Here is a 21146-nt window from a genome sequence, read left to right on the forward strand (position 1 = left end):
CAATAAATCACACCCCTCACCTGGAGTCAACACACACACATGTACATACACTCACATATAAAGCACATGCACACTCACACATATATCACACGGACACTCACATAAACACACATACTACATTTACATGCACATACACATGTATCACATGCACTCTCGCACACTCACACATAGCACATGCACACACTCATACCACCTCGTGCACATTCTCCTACAGGCTCAACACACACACACACACACACACACACACACACACACCCCTACACTCATACCACAACTACACTCACACATTCACATACATAGACAATCAGACACGTAACCAGTGAGTGTCCTTGTTCTCGATAAAGTGATGAGAATTTAGACCAATTCAGCCGAGCAAGCATGGGGGTAAAGGGAAGCTGTTTCATTTCTTTTCATTACTTAAGTGATTTATTGATTTGAGGACCATGGGTCACACCCAGCAGTGCTCAGGAGTGACCCCAGGGGTCAGACCCAGGGATGGCAGTATACAAGGTAAGGGCCCCAGCCCTTCCACTATCTCTCCATCCCCTGGGCTGCTGTAAAAGGCCCTGGACGCCTGTCCTTGGTAGTGACTTTGGACTTGATCTGAGCTAGGAAAGGGAGAGCGTCACTGGCAAGTGGCCTGGTTTTGCTTTAGCGGCCCATGCTGAGCCCAGGGCTGCAGGGACGTGGACGAAGGGCTGGACCCTATTTGCTCTCCCAAATGCTGAGCACCTGAGAACAGGTTTGAGTGCAGGCTGAGGAGGAGGAGGGCAGAGAACTGGAGCTTATCTCTGTGCCAGAAGGGGTGCCCATGAGTCCTAAATTTTCCAGTGAAAAACTTAAGATTGAGTGAGCCAGAGGATGGAAGGGGCTAGAGTCTTTCCAGGGTAGGCGGGAGACTCTGCAGTGGTGAAGTGCGAGGGGACCAGGGGAGAGAAGGTTCAGGGGAGCCACTCATCCGCAAGGCCTCTTGCAAGAAATGGAGCCTGAGCTGTGACTGAAGAGCCAGCCTGGGAGGACAGAAGGGGATGGGGCTGGATAAACAGGAGAGATGCGCATCGGGAAGGTGATGGAGCGAGGACCGGGTGAGGGGTGTGATGGGAGAGTGCAGGATCCACTTCTGTACGTGGCCCTAAGTCCCCGGAGTTTCTCTCCTGCTTAAAATTTGCACATCTGGTCCTGAGCAAGAGGAAACTTGCTCACACTGTCTCCCTTGCTGCCTCCTGAATTTGCCAGTTTCCTGATGGGACAAAGTTTGGAAAACTCCACAGCTAGACCTCATCAAAGCTTGAGGAGGCACTCATCTAGGAGATGTAGATCACTTTTTGGTTTGGTTTGTTTGTTGTTTTTGTGTGGTCTTGTGAATACACCCAGCAGTGCTCAGGGCTTACTCCCAGCTTTGTGCTCAGGGACCTTGGCAGGGCTCAGGAACCGTACATATGTGGTGCCGGGGATTGAAGTAAGTTCAGCCGCACACATGGCAAATACCTTAAAATGTCTACTCTCTCTCCACCCCCCCCCCCATTTTGCTCTGTTTCAAAGTGCTTTTTTAAATTAAAGTAGCATTGATTTATAACATTACAAGAATCTTGGTTACATAGCAGTGTGCTTCTGCCCCTGTATCTACTATACCATAATCATCACCAGAAGTCTGGTTTCCATCCGCCATGGGGCAGCCCCTTTATCCATTGTCACAGGAGACACTGAGTTTTGGTAAGGAGCCCTTCTCTGGCACATGGAAAATGACAGTAGCAAAAATGTAAGCAAACAGTTATCCTCAAATAATGTGGAAATGAGGTATCGACACCCTCCACAGTTTAAAAAAGTTGGTTCTTCCCAAATTTACAGTACTCCCTTTTTTATCCACTGAGGGTTGATTTTAGGAGCTCTGGGCTGCCCAGAGCTGCCATAGTTTGCCCCATTTATCTGCAGGTTCTACATCCCCATATTCAACCATGGACTGAATATGGGAATTTAAGTTGGTTAAATGGAATTTTCCAAGGTTGGTTAAATCCATGAATGCTAGCAAAAGCTCTACTTTTAAGTGGACTCTCAAAATTTGAAAGTATATTGAATGAGATATATAACTAGATATATAATGATAATATAATATGTGGTGATCCTGCGTATATTAATATAATTACAAATTATGCATTCATGTTTATCATTTTAATATAAATTTTATATTTACACATGTTTACTCTTATACACAATATTATAAAGTAAGCAGTAAGGCATTGAGTTTATGCATTAATTGTATGATTTTAAGAGTTTAAAATGGAATTCTAGGCTTGAGTGATAGTAGAGTAGGTAGGGTTCTTGCTTAGCATGCAGTCGATTAAGGCTTGAGCCCCAGTACCCCATATGATCCCCCAAGACCTGCCTGGAGTTATCCCTGAATGCAGAATCAGGAGTAAGCCCTTAAACACTGCCAGGTGTGGCCAAAACAAAAAGAAAACACACACACACACACACACACACAGTCGCACACACTGTCACACACACTGTCATCCCGTTTTTCATCGATTTGCTCGAGCACACACCAGTAACGTCTCCATTGTGAGACTTGTTACTGTTTTTGGCATAATCGAATACGCCACGGGTAGCTTGCCAGGTTCTGCCATGGGGGCGGGATACTCTCGGTAGCTTGCCGGGCTCTCTGAGAGGGATGGAGGAATTGAACCTGGTTCAGCCGCATGCAGGACAAACACCCTACCCTCTGTGAGTTTATGTACTTGGTCCTTTATCAGGCTGTATGAAAAAAATCACCTTGTTCTTTGAGCTTTTCCACAGTCTCCAGAATATAATTAATGCAATATTGATTATCAGGCATATTCCGTTTTCAGTATCAAATGATGCTCTTTATTGTTTATGCTTAAAAACATAAATTTCCCATGAAAAATATAATAACGGGGGTAACTTGATTTACAGATTTTGGATGACTGGCCAGGGTATGACTTGAATTTATTCACATACCCTCAGCACTACTATGGGGATCTGGAATACGTGCTCATACCTCATGGCATCATTGTGGACAGGTGAGTGTTATTCCTGACTTGGTCTTGGTCCTGTGCTGAGCTCTCTGCACCCTTATTTCCCTGTGGTGACTGGGATCCAATCTGGGGTCTGACACATGGAAAACACGTTCTACTAATGAACTGTATACTAAGCGGTCCTCTCTTTTGAAACCACGTGAGGCACTTTGGAACCCTAGTTATGAGTGTTTTTATATGGTGGTAAAGAGAACTTCCTGAAGGGTCAGAGAAATAACAGCAGTTAAGGCACTTGCCTTGCACACAGCAGGCCCTCATGCAATCTCCAACACTGCACATGGCCCCTCAGCTCAGAGCCAGGAGTAAGCCCTGACACCTCAGCATAGCACAGAACAGCGAGCTGTGGCCCTCAAACTGAAACTAAGAAAGAAAGGGTTTGGGTCCTTCCTTCCTTCCTTCCTTCCTTCCTTCCTTCCTTCCTTCCTTCCTTCCTTCCTTCCTTCCTTCCTTCCTTCCTTCCTTCCTTCCTTCCTTCCTTCCTTCCTTCCTTCCTTCCTTCCTTCCTTCCTTCCTTCCTCACATCTACCAGTGCTCAAGACTTCCTTCCATCATCACATCTGTCAGACTCAGAGCTCAGGGATCTCTGCTGGTCCTTAGGGACCATACATAGTGCCAGGGATTGAACCTAGGTTGTTTCGAGTGCAAGGCAGCGCCCAGCCCACCATACTTTTTGGCCCACGTATGCTGCTTCTATCCTGTGGCCAGTGTCTTCAAGAATAAATGGTTCTAAGTTTGTTATCTGCCTTTGTTGGATTCCAGGGTGCAGAAACAGTAGTTTTCGATAAATTTGAATAACTTTCTTGTTGTTCTTTGTGATGAGGATTTGTTGATGTTCCTTTCCCTGTTCCATCATGCTAGAATCGAAGCCTACACATTTTTTCTTTCTGTTTTCTAGGCAATGCTCAGGGGTTACTTCTAGCTCTGCACTCAGGAATTACTACTGGCAGTGCTTGAGGGACAATATGAGATACAGGGGTTCAAATCTAGGTTAGATACATGCAAGGCAAACACCCTATCCACTGTACTATCACTTTGGCTCCAAAGTCCACACTTTAAAGGAGAGGCCAGGTAAGCTATTAAATGTGCTGATAGGCTTATTCTGAATGCATTTGCAATGACCATTTATTACCATGTGTTTACATGTAGAAACACATATGGAACACATCCTATAGTACTGAGTGAGGTTTCAAGGGCTGGAGTCCATACATTGCATGTGGGAGATCTAGGTTCAGTCCCCAGTCTCACATGTTCCCCTGAGTATCAGTGTACCCTGCCCCCAAACAAATGCAACATTTGACACATAAAATTTATTAGGTAACCAATACGTTACATATGTAGAACATCTGATCTAATATCCTATATGAATTCAGACCATTCAGTTTATCAACTATATTTCATTCTATTTGAAGGACCACTAGAAACAAATTTTAGTATGTATTTTAGGATCCTGCTTGTGTTCAAGGTCTTAATGTTTTTGAGGTGTATGGTCATGGATGAACAGATATGAAACTAATAGACAAAGGCACAATGATAGTTCCTTGTCAGGTACTGGGACCAGTCCATGGCCCATCACAATATAGTTTGAGGAGACACATTTTCCATGTGCTGTATGGAAGTGATACAATTATTTGGGTCGCCTTCACAAAAATATCTACTATTTTTGTTAAAGGCAACCATTACTCATTGCACAAAACTCTGGGTTTAACTTTTCCTCCTCCTCCTCTTTCACTATAAAGTGAGAGAGTCATTTCCCATTTTCTTTTTCTCAGATGTAAAGTGAACATGGTATCACCAAATACCATCCTCAAGTTAAGATTACCACAAGCTCATCAGCAATAAGAAAATAGCATTCCTGAGCTTTGACATTCTATTTCACGATCAGTTTCGTAGCTCAGAGAAGCAAAACCGTACTACTAAGGATGCAGTTACCAAAAATCTGCTTGAACACTCTCTCCAGACTTAACAAAATTTCTTTATCCTTATATTCTGTCTCCCAAGCCTTTTCGCACACTCCTCTGCAAAATTGGGTAAGCATGATAGACCATGTTTTTCTAAAAAGAAGAAAGATATTCAGAATTAGTTTTGCTTTAATATAGCCTTTAATTGCTTACTTCCATCAGAATTGAACGCCTGGCCAAGGATATCATGAAGGACATAGGATACTGTGACATTATGGTCCTATGTGTGCTTAAAGGAGGTTACAAGTTCTGTGCCGATCTTGTTGAACACCTGAAAAACATCAGTCGGAATTCAGATAAATTTGTCTCTATGAAGGTTGACTTCATCAGACTGAAGAGTTACAGAGTAAGTTACTGGGTATTTTTTCTTAAAAAAAAAAGGTTTGTATGAATCTGTAAGTTACTTTCATCTATATGAGAAGATATTTTAGAAAAGATTTGTGCTTAAAAATATATATATATATGTGGTTATAAAGTTCAGTGTGTTCCGCCTCACAAGTGAATATGCTAAACATGGATGCTAAGAAAGTCCCGAGCACACTGATGTGTTTTCTTATCCTGGAAGTCAACTGGAGACCCCTGGGGGTGTTCAGTCAGAGAGGAGCGTGGGAACACTGGCAGTTTTATGAAAGAGCCTCATTACAGTGGAGGGTTGGCCATGAGCAAAGAGAGAACCCCTGAGATGTTCCCAGAGCTCAGAATAGAGGGTTAAAGTTCGTCCCTGATCCTCGATGCTGCCAAGGGGCCAGGAGAGGTAACCCAGATTCGGCCTCCCTTATTTTCCTTTCACCCAACAGCAAGGTCTTTCACTAGACATTTCCACCTAGAAGGAGGCCTGAGTCCAGTGCTTCTTCTGTGACCGAGCAGGACTTGCACCTTTAGCAGAATTCCATCTTTGGATGGATTGGGATAAGGAAAAGAATTTTGGAAATGGGCAGGTGGAGAAAAGAGGGCTGTAGGGGTTCTGGACAGGTCTCAGATGTGCATGTGCGTGAAATTTTAATGGGTGTATTTTTCTACATGGTTTCGCATACTGTTGGTGTATGTGTAGCTTGTGTGTATGTGTCTTTGCTTTTTTCTTGCCCTAGAGATTGATCCAAGGGTCTCCCATGTGTGAGGTGTCTGGTCTGTCACTGAGTCATATCCCCATCTTAGATGTATATTCTGTGTCTTTACAATTGAGGAAAAGAGGGCAGTTAGAGGAATAGGAAAGTTGATAAAAATAAGGGAATAGAAAAAAGGAACTGTCACTGTCACTGTCACTGTCATCCCGTTGCTCATCAACTTGCTCAAGCAGGCACCAGTAATGTTTCCATTGTGAGACTTGTTGTTACTGTTTTTGGCATATAGAATACACCACAGGGAGCTTGCCAGGCTCTGCTGTGCGGGCAAGATACTCTCAGTAGTTTGCCGGGCTCTCCAAGAGGGGCGGAGGAATTGAACCCAGGTCAGCCGTGTGCAAGGCGAACGCCCTACCCGATGCACTATCGCTCCAGCCCAGAAAAAAGAAAAAAGGAAGAAAATAAAATTCCAAATTTTACCATGATTTTGTAAATCCACAATATCATCAAGTATAATGTGTATCGTTTCTTTTACCACTAAGAAACAGTGGAACAGAGAGATAGCTCAGTGAGCTGAAGTGCATGCTTTCCACTCAATCCTCATCACCAGAAGTTCCCCTGAGCTCCACTAGGAATGACTCCTGAGCACCCAGTTAGGAGTATCCCCTGAGCACCACTAGATGTGGTCCCAAAAATAGGGAAGGGAAGGGGAGTGAAGAGGATAGAAGAGGCAAGGGAAGGGGATCGAGGGGGAGGGAAGGGGAGGGGAGGGGAGGGGAGGGGAGGGGAGAGGACTGTAAATCAAGCTATGGCAAGTTATAAAATGCATCCTGATTTTGGATGAACTAAAATGTAAAAATAAGTATGTAGTTGGAATTGATAAGTTCTGAGATCCCCCACTGTTGCAATATACTTACCAGTGTTCAAATAGCTGAAAAGTACCAGGAAACATCAATTCCCCCATTGCTCCTTCTTGAATCTGGGATCTTGTGACATCACATCAGTATTTTTGTACATGGTAGCACATTCCTTCCATGCAGCAGATTTTTTTCCAATTTAGTGTTGAATAATTTTAGTATAGTAAAAATATTTTCAGCATATTTCAACAGGATGGTTCTTTACCAATGAGTATGCCAGGCAGAGGTCTGGGTGTTTGTGAATCCACATAAATCCTTAAGTCAATCAAACCACATATGGAAACAAGAATTTCAACTCTGTGGGCCCATTGGAGAGAGATGCTGAAACATGCCTTTCTCAAAGTTTACGAAGCAGAGTTCATGTTCTGTGCTGAATCTTACTCTGGTTATCCAGTCCCTAGCTCTGGTTTTACACGTGTGTAGATGAAGAAGCTGGTCAGGATGCAAATAGCTAAATTGACCTCAAAAGAGGCTGTGAATCTAGCATTGCTCTTGGCCAATTTACTGTGAGATTTTTAATTCTATCACATAAGGGTGTTTTTTTCCAAGTCCCTTTCCTTTCCCTTTTTTGTGGTGTTGTCGGGGTTGCTGGTGCTTGATAGAAAAGTTGGGGTACTCACCTGTACTGTGCATTTCACTGTGGTGTTTGCATGTGAGTTTGTCAGGAGTCACGTGGTTAGCTGTGGTTCTCACTCTCCCTTAGTGGCACTGCTGGTTGCCACGCACAGAAACCCCATCATAGATCCAGGAGTAGCCCAAGAGCCATGCCAGGTGTGGTCAAATCAAATATATATGTAATAAAGACATAAATAAAATAAATAAATAATAAAGACGTAAAGTGAAGCCAAGACATGTGTGGAGGTTTGTCAAGGTTTATAGCAACATTCTGGTCATGGGGAATCTAGCCATGATTTCTCAATCTTTACCTGGTGAATTTCTGTTCAGTTTCTCAATGTACATTATGGGGTACCTGCCCCCAACTTTAGTTTTCTACTGAGATATTTACAAGGATGAAAGCAAGCACTGAGAAGGCCAGAAAAAGAATGATGCAAAAGGATTTATTTACTGAAAAACAACCAAGTTTTAAGAGTTTCTTTTAGGTATGGCCCGGACTTAGTTAGGTCACTGCCACATGCAGGGCTTGATGACAATGAGGACAGAACCCCAACCAGAAGGCAGTTCTGTGGCTGGGCGGGGTGGGCGGGGTAAATAGGTTCTGCTTCCAGGGTAAGCTGAAGGCTGGTGCGTTATGTGTAAAGGGTAGTCGAAGAATGAAATGAAAGGCCAGCCTTGGGGCTGGGGAGATCATACAGGGGTTAAAGTGCTGACTCTGCACATGACCAACCCTGGTTTGATCCCAGCACCACAGATGGTGCCCAAGTATCACTAGGCGTGACCCCTGAGTAAGCCCTGAGCAACGCCAGGCATGGCCCATCCTCTCCTCACCTCCTCTCCCCTGCCCCAGAGGAAAGACCAACCTCAGGAGCTTCTATCGTTTGTCTTTGACTTGAATGAAATCTGCTAGTCACTGAGAACCCACAATGGGCAGCTGTTGTTTTACAAGGAGCTTTGTTCTTGAGAAGCTGATGCTACTAACACCCTGTTTTTTCCCTATCATAACACTGGGGCCAGAAAAGTTACTTGAACCCCCAAAAACACAGGGCTGGGAAATGGGTGATCTGTCACACTCCTAAAGTAGAATTTTGTAGGGGCAGCAGGTAGTTTTTGTTTTTTGTGTGGCTTTCCTTCAGTGTTGGGGTTGCCAGGGCTATACCTAGAGGGGCTCAGGAGGCCATCCTGTGCTAGGGATCGAAGTAGGGCCCAGAGCACATCAGGCACATGCTCCAGACCTTTCAGTGGTCTCCCGGACTTAGGAGGACTTATCTCCTCGACTCCTGAATTAGGACTTAGGGGTTGGCTGTACTCAGGGCTTCCTCCTGGCCCTGTGCTCCAAGCACTCCTGGCAGTGCTCAGGGAGCCACATGAGGTTCCAGGGATTAAACCACGGTTGGCCGCATGCAAGGCAAAAGCCCTAAAATTAGGATTTTCACCTCCCACACTACGACAGTTGCTTGCCATTGGGGGTGAAGAAAAGGACGCCAGTGTCTGGGAGGGGAACTGTGCTGAAGAAAAAGTGCCGGGCGAATGTCCAAGAAGGAGCTTGGGCACAAGAGGCAGGATAGGCATCTTTCCAGAGTACAGGGAGAGTTCTGGCACTTGGGCAGAGGCAAGATGCCAGGGATGGCAGAGAGGCCTAAGACTGAGTCACAGGCACTCGGCTTCCACTGCCTACACAATCCCACAGTCCCAGTCCCACTGAGGTTTCTTCCTAGAGATTCATAGCTGTGGCCCAGTGATGGGGGAGGGGGACGATCTGGGGGTGGGTCAGGTGACTTAGCTATTCTCAGGAGTCAAGGCTGGAGAGCTCTTCGATTGACAGGGCGGATCCTTCACACAGTGTGGGCACCAGGAGCATTGGTTGCAAGGAACACTCCACATTCTAAGTAGCTCTCGTGTCTCCTATGGTTCACATGCTTGCCACCCACACAAACCAATACTGGTCACCCATACAGGAACAACAGGAAACCTGCTTTTATTCACTTGTACCTGATTTCTTCCCCAAAGGAGGCAATGTGTGATGCTTTATTAATTATGATCAGATCTTTTATTCTTATTCTTATTATTTTGGCACAAAAATAATGGCTGGTTGCAAAAATCCTTGCCTTTATTTTGTTAGGCTATTTTTATTAACATACTGTAAATTGGTACAAAATATAAAATCTAGCATCAAGTGCAAAAAGTTGCAAAGTGCATCTAGAGCCATAGTATGACAGGTAGGGTGCTTCCTTCCACGTGGCTTACCCAGATTTAACCCTGGCACCACTTTGTAGGTCCCTGAGCCTGCCAGAAGTAATCCCTGTGTACAGAACCAGGAGTAAATCTTGAGCACTGCTAGATGTGACCTCACCCCCTTGCCCTCCCCCCAAAAAAAGTGATTATGAAATTACATACTCCATATGTATCTTATAAAGTTCATGGATTTTACGTGCTAGAAAAATTGCTAAAGAATAATGTGAACTCAGGAGGACATAAAAGAGTGATATAATAAGAATGTGAGGGACGTATTTATGGGAAAATAATCTCTTTAAAATATTTTGTGATCATGGTCATTATATCATAATGCTGCTTGAATTTAATGTTTTTATTCTTTTTTTATTATAGTATGACAACCAGTATTTAAATGCAATATTTTTAGCAACTTAGGTAATCGAAACATTTTTTTAAGTCATAGCTTTCAAGGACAAGAATTATTTAATATTCTTTTTCTTAATTTTGCATTCATTGGGAGCTGATATCTAAATTCTTTTTTCATTTGCCCATCACGTTTTTTTTCTTCTTCTTGAGAACAAAAAAGATGGTCCAAGCAGACATTGACAAATGACAGAATAATGTCATACAAAAACAGGATGACTTGGTAGGGAAAAGGACACAAGATGACATCAAGTCTCTGAAAATTCTCACCCCACAGAGAACTGACTCGGCAGAAACACACAGGAAGAAGCTCAGCAATCGCAGTGGGAGGCTGGGAGTTGGGAATGATTCAGCAAAGTCTTTGCTCTGGGTTCTGAAGTGATAGCACAGGGGGTAGGGTAGGGCGTTTGCCTTGCACGCAGCCGACCCCTGTTCGATTCCCAGCATCCCATGGTCCCCCGAGCACCGCCAGGAGTAATTTCTGAGTGCAGAGCCAGGAGTAACCCCTGAGCATCGCTTGGTGTGATCCAAAAAGCAAAAAAAAAAAAAAAAAAAGTCTTTGCTTCAAACGATGAAACATAAGGAAACTGGGCAAACGTAACACGTTGAAGCTAGAAATGACACTTCTTCATCTCAGGAGTCCCAGCTGAATGACCAGTGCGTGTGGTTATCCTACTCAGCTCTCTGCATTGTATAGATTGTAGAGCTTCTTCTAACAAGGAGACGTCACTGGAGGGAACATTTGGAAATTATCCCAAGCAGTATTTTGTGAGGACACACTTCTGTTGTTCACCTTGGTCTATGTTTAAGAGGTGGAAGGAATGAAGATGGGCGATGTATCCTATGAAGATAATTTATTGAGTTAAAAATAATCTCAAGGGCCAAAGAGATCATTCAAAGGGCTAGTGAATGCTCTGCACATGCGTATGCCAGGGGCCCAGCTTCCATCTCTGGTGACACATGATCCTCAGAGCACCACCAGGAGTGATCCATGTGTACTGAGCCAGGAGTAGTCTCCTGAGCACCACGTGGTTTGATAACAAAATGGAAAGGGAAGGCGAAGAGAGGAGAGAGGAGACAAGTGGAAGGGGAAGGAGGGGAGGGGTGAAAAGGGAAAGGGTAAGGAGGGGAAGGGAAGTTATATGCATGTCTTCTTCTACTGTTTTCTGAGGTCAGGGCACTTTGGAAGATATTAAGAATACCTTGATTATTTACTTCCTAAAATTATGTTTAAACTTTTTTTTTTCTTTTTGGGTCATACCCGGCGATGCACAGGGGTCACTCCTGGCTCTGCACTGAGGAATTATCCCTGGCGGTGTTCAGGGGACCATATGGGATGCTGGGAATCGAACCCGAGTTGGCCACGTGCGAGGAAAACGCCCTACCCGCTGTGCTATCGCTCCAGCCCCACTTTTAACTGTTTCATTACAAGAAGAAAACAAGTTATTAATTTCCTTATTTAAAGCAAAATCACTTTTAAAAGAGATTAATTTGACCAGCGAGAATTGATAACATTTCAGTGCTTTTTGGCACTATTCTTAGAAATATTAAAATGGCAAGTAATGATTAGTGAATCCTCGTTTTTTTTGTTTTGTTTTGGGGCCAAACCTGGCGATACTCAGGGCTTACTCCTGGCTCTATGCTCAGGAATTACTCCTGGTGGTGCTCAGGGGACCATATGGGATGTAGGGGATTGAACCCAGGTCAGCCGCGTGCAAGGCTTCGATTTCCCCCTCTAGAATATGTAATTATAGAGTACACTTACTTCACTACACAAAGATACTCCACAAAATGAGTCACCATTCGATAAAAGCTGAATTTGAGGCAATTAAAATTCTATACAATATACAAACAGTTATTATAAGTGACTTTTCAGGTTTTAAAAAAAATCCCTAACTCAGAAGCCCTACCCGCTGTAATATTTCCAACCCTCCTTTTTAATATTTGAAAACCATTCAGTTTGTTTTTCTTGTTGGATGCATTTAAACATATTTCAATACAAAGTTTTATTGTGTGGCAAGTTGTGATCTGGGTGCTTGGAATATGCCATCCGGGTGCTGACATTCTAGGCCATACAGACAGTTATTTAAAATAAAACAAAAACAAGAAAATAAGAAACGTGCAAAATCTTAGTGAGAAATAAAATTGGTTGGAAAGATGGGGCAAGTTGGAGAGGCCTCTGGGAGGAGCAGTCAGGAAAGATGGTCTCCTGGGGATCATTTGAAGCAGAGATTTGCAAGTCAGCAGAATGCACATTGTGGGGAAGCAAACTCTAGGCAGAGGAAACATATAGGAAGAACGTGCTTGGCACCCTTCAAGGGAAGCAAAGGCAACCAGAACGGTGAGACCCGGGGATGAAGGTTCCCCCTCGTTCCTCCCTCGTTCCTCCTTGTTCCTTCTCTTTCCCGTTCCTCTTCATCTCCCCCAATGCATGGGAAGGTCTCTGAGTAAGTAAGAAGTAAGTAAGAAGTAAGAAGTGATAAAGTCAGAGACTAACAGGAGGAGGAATCATATAGAGCCTGGCAGCCACTATGTGGACTTTACTTTCTGCTCTGACAAATTGGGAAGACATTGTTGGGCTTTGATAAGAATAAACCCGATCATTTTTGTGCTTTCAAGAATAAGTTTGTCTTGGACTGGAGCAATAGTTTCATGGACTGAGCACATGCGTTGCCTCCTGGAGTCCGAGATTCAAGCTCTGGTGTCACAAGTTCACTGATTTGGGAATACCCCTGAGCACAGTCAGGTGTGACTCCCAAATCAAGACAAAACAAAGCAAGTCTCTTGCATTGAAAGGTGAATTAACGGGGTCAAGGCTGAAGCAGAGAGCCATCGGGAAGGCCAGTTCAGTAACGACAATGAGAAGTTGTGATAGGTTGGAGAGCAAGACTGAATCTGGATTGGATTCAGGGTGATCTTTGAGTCAAGGCAAAGACGTTACCAGATTTGCCAGAGATTTCACGTGGCTTTTCAAGAACGCTTCTTAGGCTTGGGTTCTGAGGGACAGTTAAAAAGTTAATTGACGGGAAGGTGGGAGGCACCGGCCCCTCCTACCGCTGCTGAGATGTGACCCCGGGGGCTGCACGCATGTGCGGCCCCTCCACAGCTGCATGAGCGTGAATCAAGACCCAACTGAACCAAATTCAACATGGGCAGCTACTTATAGAATGTCTCCAGCCTGAGAACCAAGCCGAGACCCCATGCCCGCCCAGGAGGGGAAAGGTATTTCTCTCTCTCACCTGTCCCTTCCCGGGGATGAAGGGCGTGGGGACGCCATATTATGACGACCACAGATGGGGTTTACAAGCTTGCAATGATCCAATATCCAGAAGAAATCTCCCTGGACTTAGTTGTTAAAGTACAGAAATCCAAAACCTCGAGGCCTCTACTGCGGTCGCGCGACCTCATTTCCCTTCACAACAGGTCTGACTCTAGTGGGGTGCTCCTAACAATAATGGTGAGGATTGTGCTGAAATATTGAATGTAACCAAAGTAAATAGAAAGTAAAGTGAAATTTATCAGTTATAAGGGGGGGTGCGGGGGTGGGCGGGATGGGAGGCGTACTGTGTTTTTTTTTTTTTTCGGTGGTGGGATATGGGCACTGGTGAAGGGATGGTTGTTTCACCATTGTATGACTAAGACTTAAGCCTGAAAGCATTGTAATTTTCCACATGGTGATTCAATAAAATAAAAAAAAAGTTAGTTGAGGGGAAAAAAAAAAGTTAGTTGAGGGGCCAGAGTGATAGTATAGTGGGGAGGGCATTTACCTTGCACACAGCGAATCTGGTTTCAATCCCTGGCATCCCATATGATCCCCCAAGCACCACCAGGAGTAATTCCTGAGTGCAGAGCCAGGAGTAACCCCTGAGCATCGCCCGGTGTGACCCGAAAAGCAAAATGAACAAACAAAAAAGTTAGTTGACGTTTATTGAAAATGAGAAAAAGTATTAGGGGAGACTTGTAAAGGGAAAGGGAAACCAGGTCTTTGCTTTCAGGCTGCTTTTCCTCCGAGCATCCAACTTTCTGGAGTTCGAGAAAATAGTGATAAATGAAGAGAGGAGTTTGAAAGTGGCCTGTAGAGAGAAGGAATTTTAGAGTAATGATAAATGAGGTCACCCAGGGGTGAGGGTAGGGCGGAGAGAAGATCTGAGGGCTCGACTTGGGGCATCCTGACCATTAACAATTAGGAGGCCAAGAAGAAACTCGCATTGGCATCTGAGAGGAAAGAGATGGGAAATAGGATGCCAGAAACCAAATAAAAAGGGGGCTGATCAGGCATCAAATATGTTGACAGGTCAAGTAAGAAGACTGAATGTTGACCCCCTTTAGCAAGATAGAAGGTTTCAGTACTTTTGACAAAGGACCCCGAGTCTTCTGAGCAAAGAGAGGCACAGGCCGAGTAAATGATGTCAGTGAGGGCAGTTGATCAGCCTCCCTTGTGAGGAGGAGGCCAACATTGAAAAGGAGCCCTTGGGTAGGAGGTATTGGGCACTGACATCACCCAGTGGAAGCCAGGTGTGGGGAAGGGTCATGCAACAGAAAATCAGAAGCTCTTTGCAAAGCCATACTCTTTGTAACTCTTCATTATTTGGCAGTATATTAAAGACAAGTAAATAATCCGTTTTTCCTGTTCACATGCCAGAGGTCTTTGAAAAGGCAAGCATAACACAAAGCAATATGGAAACCATAAGCACAGACCTTAGAATAAAGAGACATCTGGGGCATTTCCATAAATATCACGCAGTAATATTTTGCTACCAAGTTCTGGCAACTTTCTGAGTCTCAGTGTTCTCTGTGAAGTAAGATTAATTGTGTCTAGCGCATGACAATATAATCTGAGCAGTCAGTCAGGTAAATGTGGAAGGAACCAACTACAGAATCATGCAAGCCAGTGGCCATTAAATAGCTGTTTTTCCCCTTTATTTGGATGATTAGATCTGTGTTTGGCCCAAGGTGGGGCCACCCACTTTGATGTGGAAAGATGAAGCATTTGTTTGGCATGAATTTGGTTGGAGAAGGAGTTGACCATGCCAACATTTATTATGGCTTAGACATGGTAAGGAGCAGAGTGGGGCTCAGGTCACATTTGCTTGCTATATTCCAAAACAAATTTCACTGACTTCTCTTAAACTCTGCTCTTTCAAGCAGATCACAGCGTGTGTGAGGTTAAGATAACACCACATCCCCGGGATGCTGAGGGCAGCTGAGAACACCTTGCTGCCTAAGAATTCTGCCAAGCCCAGGGCTTCACCTTTGGGAAGCTTGAAATGGCCTTCAGCTCACCTTCTCCCCATGTTTTTCTTCACACCCTGACATATTTTACTTCAGAACACTATATACACGTGGCTGTTGGTTTCATTCTTGCTCCTTAGAGAAATAAAAAGCAGAGAGCAAATACCTCAGAAATGTTATGCAAGCCCATTATGACACTCACTTTATTTTCACAGTAACTTAGACCACATTGGAAATTTCTAGTAGAAATAGCCTCATTTAAAATGAAATTTAAAATATATTTTAAAATATTTAAAATAAAATAAAATACATTAAAATAACCAGGGGGGGGTGCTGGAGCGATAGCACAGCGGGTAGGGCGTTTGCCTTGCATGCGGCCGACCCGGGTTCAAATGCCAGCATCCCATATGGTCCCCTGAGCACCGCCAGGGGTAATTCCTGAGTGAAGAGCCAGGAGTAACCCCTGTGCATCGCCAGGTGTGACCCAAAAAAATAAATAAAATAAAATAAAATAAAATAAAATAACCAGGAGGGGCTTGAGAGATAGTACACCGGGTAGGGACCTTGCCTTGTATAGAAATGATCCAGGTTTGATCCCCGGCATCCCATATGGTCCCCCGAGCACCACCAGGAGTAATTTTTGAGTGCACAGTCAGTAGTAACCCCTGAGCATTGCCAGCTGTGATCCAAAAACAAAACACATAAGATGAAACAAAATAATAACCAGGAATCCTATCTCTTCACACTTGACCCAAAGATAAACTTATTTGTGCATATTGAATATATAAAGTGCCTGTATCTCCCATACCTTCACTTAAATTACTTCCGATTCTTAAATTAGGGGTAAATGGAGACAAAAATTGCTTTGAAATCATTTAACAAGAGATACAGCCACAATGTCAAAATTCATCAAACTGCATACCCAATACTGGCATATATGTACATAAACATCAGCAAAGTGGGGATTTGTTTTGTTTTGTTTGGGGTCATACTTGACTATATTCAAAGCTTATTTCTGGTTCTGTGTTCAGGGATCACTCCTGGAGATGCTCAGGAGGCCATAGCGGTACCAGGAATCGACTCAGGATCAAGGAAAGTGCCTAGACCCTTTGTACCACCTCCCTGGCCCCAAAATCAATTAAAAAAATTTTTTCCTAGATATTAATTTTTTAGCTCAGCACATTTTCTTTGTGCTTCACTAAATATACAGGTATACAGGGCACACCAACCTTAAAATAAAAACAACCTAACATTCCCAGCATCTGTTTCAGCCATCAACTGGAGCCCATAACTTCTGAGGTAGGGATTGTTTTTAATCTGAAAAGTCACTTATAATAAGTGTTTGTAAATTGTATTGAATTTTAATTGCCTCAAATTCAGCTTTTATCGAACGGTGACTCATTTTGTAGAGTGTCTTTGTTCAGTGAAGTAAGTGGGCTCTATAATTACATATTCCAGAGGGGGAATTGCAGCTTGCTGTCATTCTGACTGAGGTTCTGTTGACTTACACTCAGCTGGCATTGAGCAGAGTGTTCCCCAAGATCACGTGCTACATTTTTTTTACTGAAAACCAAACTCTTAGAGCAAAGTTCTTGACATTTTCTTACCCAGAGATATATAATGTTTGATATAAGCAGAACTTTTAAAATATAGAATAAGATAGTTTCAATAGAACTCTCTGATTTTTTAAAACCAAGGTCAATTATGGTAAACAGATTAAAAACACATAAATAGGTAAATAAAATGGCTGCATTCTTTCCCACACATCCCCTCCAACCAGCCAGCCATCTGCCTGGTTCTCAAACACAGCTGAATCCAAAGGCCTATCCAAAGAGAAGTTATCTCTGAATATTCACCCTGCCCTCCATATCCCCCTGCAAGTACAAGAACCAGAGTGAAAAGAGATTCGGAATCCTATTCAGGGCAACTAACACAAGGAAAATTCTAGTGTTTTCCATTCTGGGCCCTTTCAAGCTCTGCTTATGCCACTTGTCCAAACAGAAATAAGCAAAAATCAGAGCATGTGGCTGGCTTAGTGGAATATTACTTGCTGCTTGAGATTGTGAAAAAAGACCAAACTCTGCAAAGAAACGTAGGTATTACAACGAGCTGGTAGATTTTTCAGATCTTTATCCCATAATTAAAGGAAGCTCAAGGAAACTGAGGTAGGGGGTTTCTGTACTAAAACTTGCCGGGGCGGGGGGTGACGTGGCTCTCAGGGCTCAAGGCCTCTGTGTTTCGGATGGATTCAGAGTCAGTGAAACTTCATTCTAAAAGGCCTATTCAACATTCATTTTCAACATCTTGGACCATATCCTAGAAAGAAGTTTTGCCCTCAAGTAAAACTTTCCCACATTTAAGTTTACAGACACATAGTTGCTAGAAAACGTTATAAAGAAATTTTACTGAAAATCAAACTTTCAGGGCAAAGGTCTTGACATTTTGTGGTCCAGCATGAAGTAGCCTTTTATTCTGTGCTCCCTATTTATACTGAATTAGCATACTTTGCTTTGAAATGTATTTTGTTGGAGCTTTAAACATTTTAAAGGGCAGAAAGAACAGAAAGAAAGCAGTCTCCCTAAATACTTGTTTATTGTAGGACATTACATTTGAAAAAATACAATTTCTTCAGTGATCTTGGGGCAGCCTTCCAGGATTTGTAGAATTCAAGTGAAGTGTCATTCATAACTCCCGAGAACGGTCATGTTGCTGTTTTCATAGAAATGATGTCAAGAATTTGCCTTGAGTGAGTCAAGTCCCATTCTTGAACCCTGTGGGAGTTTTGACTCAGGCTCTATTTCCTGAGTAATTTCCCATTTTAATACTTATCTACATTATCCCTTGTTTCTGTAGCATGTCGGTGGGACTCGACATCCGGGAAAGCAAGATATTAGCTGTTTTAACAGCCTGAGTGGATACAACTGTAACATAAGTAATGACAAAATCAGTGTTCCAAAGAAACTTATTTAAGCCTAGAGAGATAGGACAGGGGTTAAGGCATTCGCTTTGCAAGCAGCTGATTCTTGTTGGATCTCTGATACCCACGTATGGTCCCCTGAGCCTTGACAGGCATGATCCCTAACACAACAGCAGTAAGCCCTGAGCACCACCAGGTATGGCCACCAAACCAAAAACAAACAAACAAACACACACCACAAAGACTCATTTGAAGGCAGATAAACCTGCAGCAAATCTGATGAAAGAGTCCCAGAAGGCCTGACACGTTGTCCATTGCTGTCTTTCCTTTGATCCAGGCCTTTCTGACTGGGCCTGAAAGGTTCCAAGTGAGATCCAGCAGCTAGGAGCCCCCAAAACAGCACCCAGGTGCAGTCTAGACAAACCTCCTATACATGAGCTGCATGGCCGCAGCGGGTCCATGAAAACTTGTAGCAATCCTAAAAATGTTCCAGTTCACCGACCTCATAGCAGAGATGCCAAGGACATCAAACAATTAAAGACAGTCTTTTGTTTTCCCTCTATTTTGGCTCTATTCTGCCCTTACCAAGGATGACATTCTCTTGTGAGACATAGTTATTCATTGGTGAGTCATTTCTTCCAGGAATTAGCATAGTCCCTTTGTGTCTAGGTACAAAACAAGCATTCAAATTTTACTACATCTAAAACAAAACAAAAAATTCTTAGTGATTCTTCATATTCAAGTGGTCGGGAGGCTCACAAGATGGGTGTTTCAGGTGTCAACACTTCAGAAAAGGAGCCGGAGAGATATAGGGCAGTGGGTAGGATATAAATATAGCAGCTTGTCTTGCCCGCAGCTGACCCAGGTTCAATCCCTGGCAGGCCACATGGTCCCTGAGTTCACCAGGAGTGATCCCTGGGTCCAAAGCTAGGAGTAAACTCCGGGTGCTGCCAGGTCTGGCCTGAAAAACAAATAAAGATTTCAGAAATTCCCACAGTGGGCAGAATTGTGATGAAATTCTCAGGGTCACAACGCGTGGGAGCAGAGACTCCAGGAAGTGTCCCCGCAGAGCTCTGGACTAGAGGGTGGCCCTGTCCATTCAGATAAGAGGAGGCTGGGAGTTCAAAGCTGAGAAAACAACATCCATCTCTGCCCTGGGACAGGAGGAAGCCTCAGCGGGATGGATGGGGGGAATGGGAAGCGCAGTGCTAGGGAAAGCCTGGCCTCCTTGGAGGAGTTGGCCTGACCTCTGGGAAGGTATGGAAGGATTCTCAGCTGGAACTGCATCCTCTGAGCGGCGGTGGAGAATGTCATTCTGAAAGTGGGTGGCTCCCTGGAGGAGGAGAGCTTGTGGGTCTAGACCAGTGAAGATGCCAAGAAGGTCTGAATGAAGACTAGCGTGGAGAGGAAGCAGCAGGCACAAACCTTGAGACTTGTGGCAATTCTTGGAAGGTGGTTGTGTTATGGTGAGGTGAAGGGGGAGAAAGAAAGAGAAGGATGCTAATGAAGATGATTGATTGTTTAGATCTTACCAACATGAGGGGTGGCCAGGCAAATGCATCTTGGAAATGGCTAAGGGATGCATAGAACTAATCTAGCAGCTTACCCATGACCCCTCACCTATGCCCAGGGAGAAGGCAGGAAGACAGCAGTTCTCACCCACATTCCCTGAAAACAAAGGAAAGCCAAAGGGACACAGGTGCATGGGGCTGTGGCCTTGAGAGGCGACAGAGCCCCAGCGATAGACTTCAGGGCACCAGATTTCAGGTCAGGACAACAAAGGATCCTGGGCATCTTAGAGCAGTGTGGCACTGATGAGTGTTGTTCTTTGTGGGTAAAAGTGAGGCCCACACACCAGGGAGGTACCTGCTTACTGAACTGTAAAATACAGAAACTTTAATATCACAGCATTGGTGGTGAGAGTAGGATTGGGGTTAAGGCACTTGCCTAGCACACAGCCAACTTAGATGAATCCCTGCCACTAAGATGGTCCCTGAGCACTGCTAGGAATGAATCCTGAGCATAGAGCCAAGAGTTCAAAACTCCTCATCGTCCACGCCCAATTTCATAAACATCAGGAGTTTTGGATGCTAATTCTACTGACAAAACCCAAGACCTCTCCTAGGAGCGCTTTGGGGTAACAGTTTTTCCATCTTCATAGGCCTCGGAGCTCTTCTCTGCAAAGTGGATATCATAACATTGACTTTGAAGGATTAAGAGCAGGATAGGGTGATAGTCACACACCTTCCCCAAATGAGTGCTCCTTCCCCCACTCCTCATGCACTCTTGCTGGCCTTGTGTTTCCTTGGCTACACCCATGGATACACTCCGCCATAAGGACCAGAGTAGTGCAAGTCATTCTCACACATTGGTTTTGTCAGTCTCAGAAATTATTGGGAGTAATTCAGATTTGCACATGTAAAAATAAAGAAAAAGAAGGGGTTAAAAAAAAAAGAAAGAAATCCAGTAGCATTTCAGAAGTGAAAGAGAATCTTAGTACCTCTGAGATTCTTTTGGGTAGCTTACGGGATACAGAAGCATCTTTGTCCTTACTGGAGAAGCTTCAATGAAGTGATGTACCTCTTTAAATTTCAGAGCTTTACAGTTTAGTAAATCAAGAGAGAGATGGAAAATTCCCATTTACAGTCTAGAAAGATTGGAGCCAGGCCAAGAAGAAATGAAAAGGTACATTTTCCTCCTCGATCCTCTTCAAGACATTCCTTAAAACACAATGGCATGCTAATGAAAAGAGGGTG

General features: G+C 43.9%; 1 protein-coding gene across 2 annotated transcripts in view; it reads left to right on the forward strand.

Moving 5' to 3' along the window:
• PRTFDC1 (phosphoribosyl transferase domain containing 1) overlaps nucleotides 1–21146 on the forward strand; it is a 90428-nt gene that overhangs the window by 5512 nt on the left and 63770 nt on the right. For both annotated transcript variants that reach the window (XM_004605359.2, XM_055146797.1), the window contains exons 2-3: nucleotides 2932–3038; nucleotides 5174–5357. In XM_004605359.2, the coding sequence (XP_004605416.1) occupies nucleotides 2932–3038; nucleotides 5174–5357 (291 nt within the window). The remainder of the gene's footprint in view (nucleotides 1–2931; nucleotides 3039–5173; nucleotides 5358–21146) is intronic.

Source organism: Sorex araneus, chromosome 9, assembly GCF_027595985.1.
Source record: "Sorex araneus isolate mSorAra2 chromosome 9, mSorAra2.pri, whole genome shotgun sequence".
Taxonomy (NCBI): Eukaryota; Metazoa; Chordata; class Mammalia; order Eulipotyphla; family Soricidae; genus Sorex; species Sorex araneus.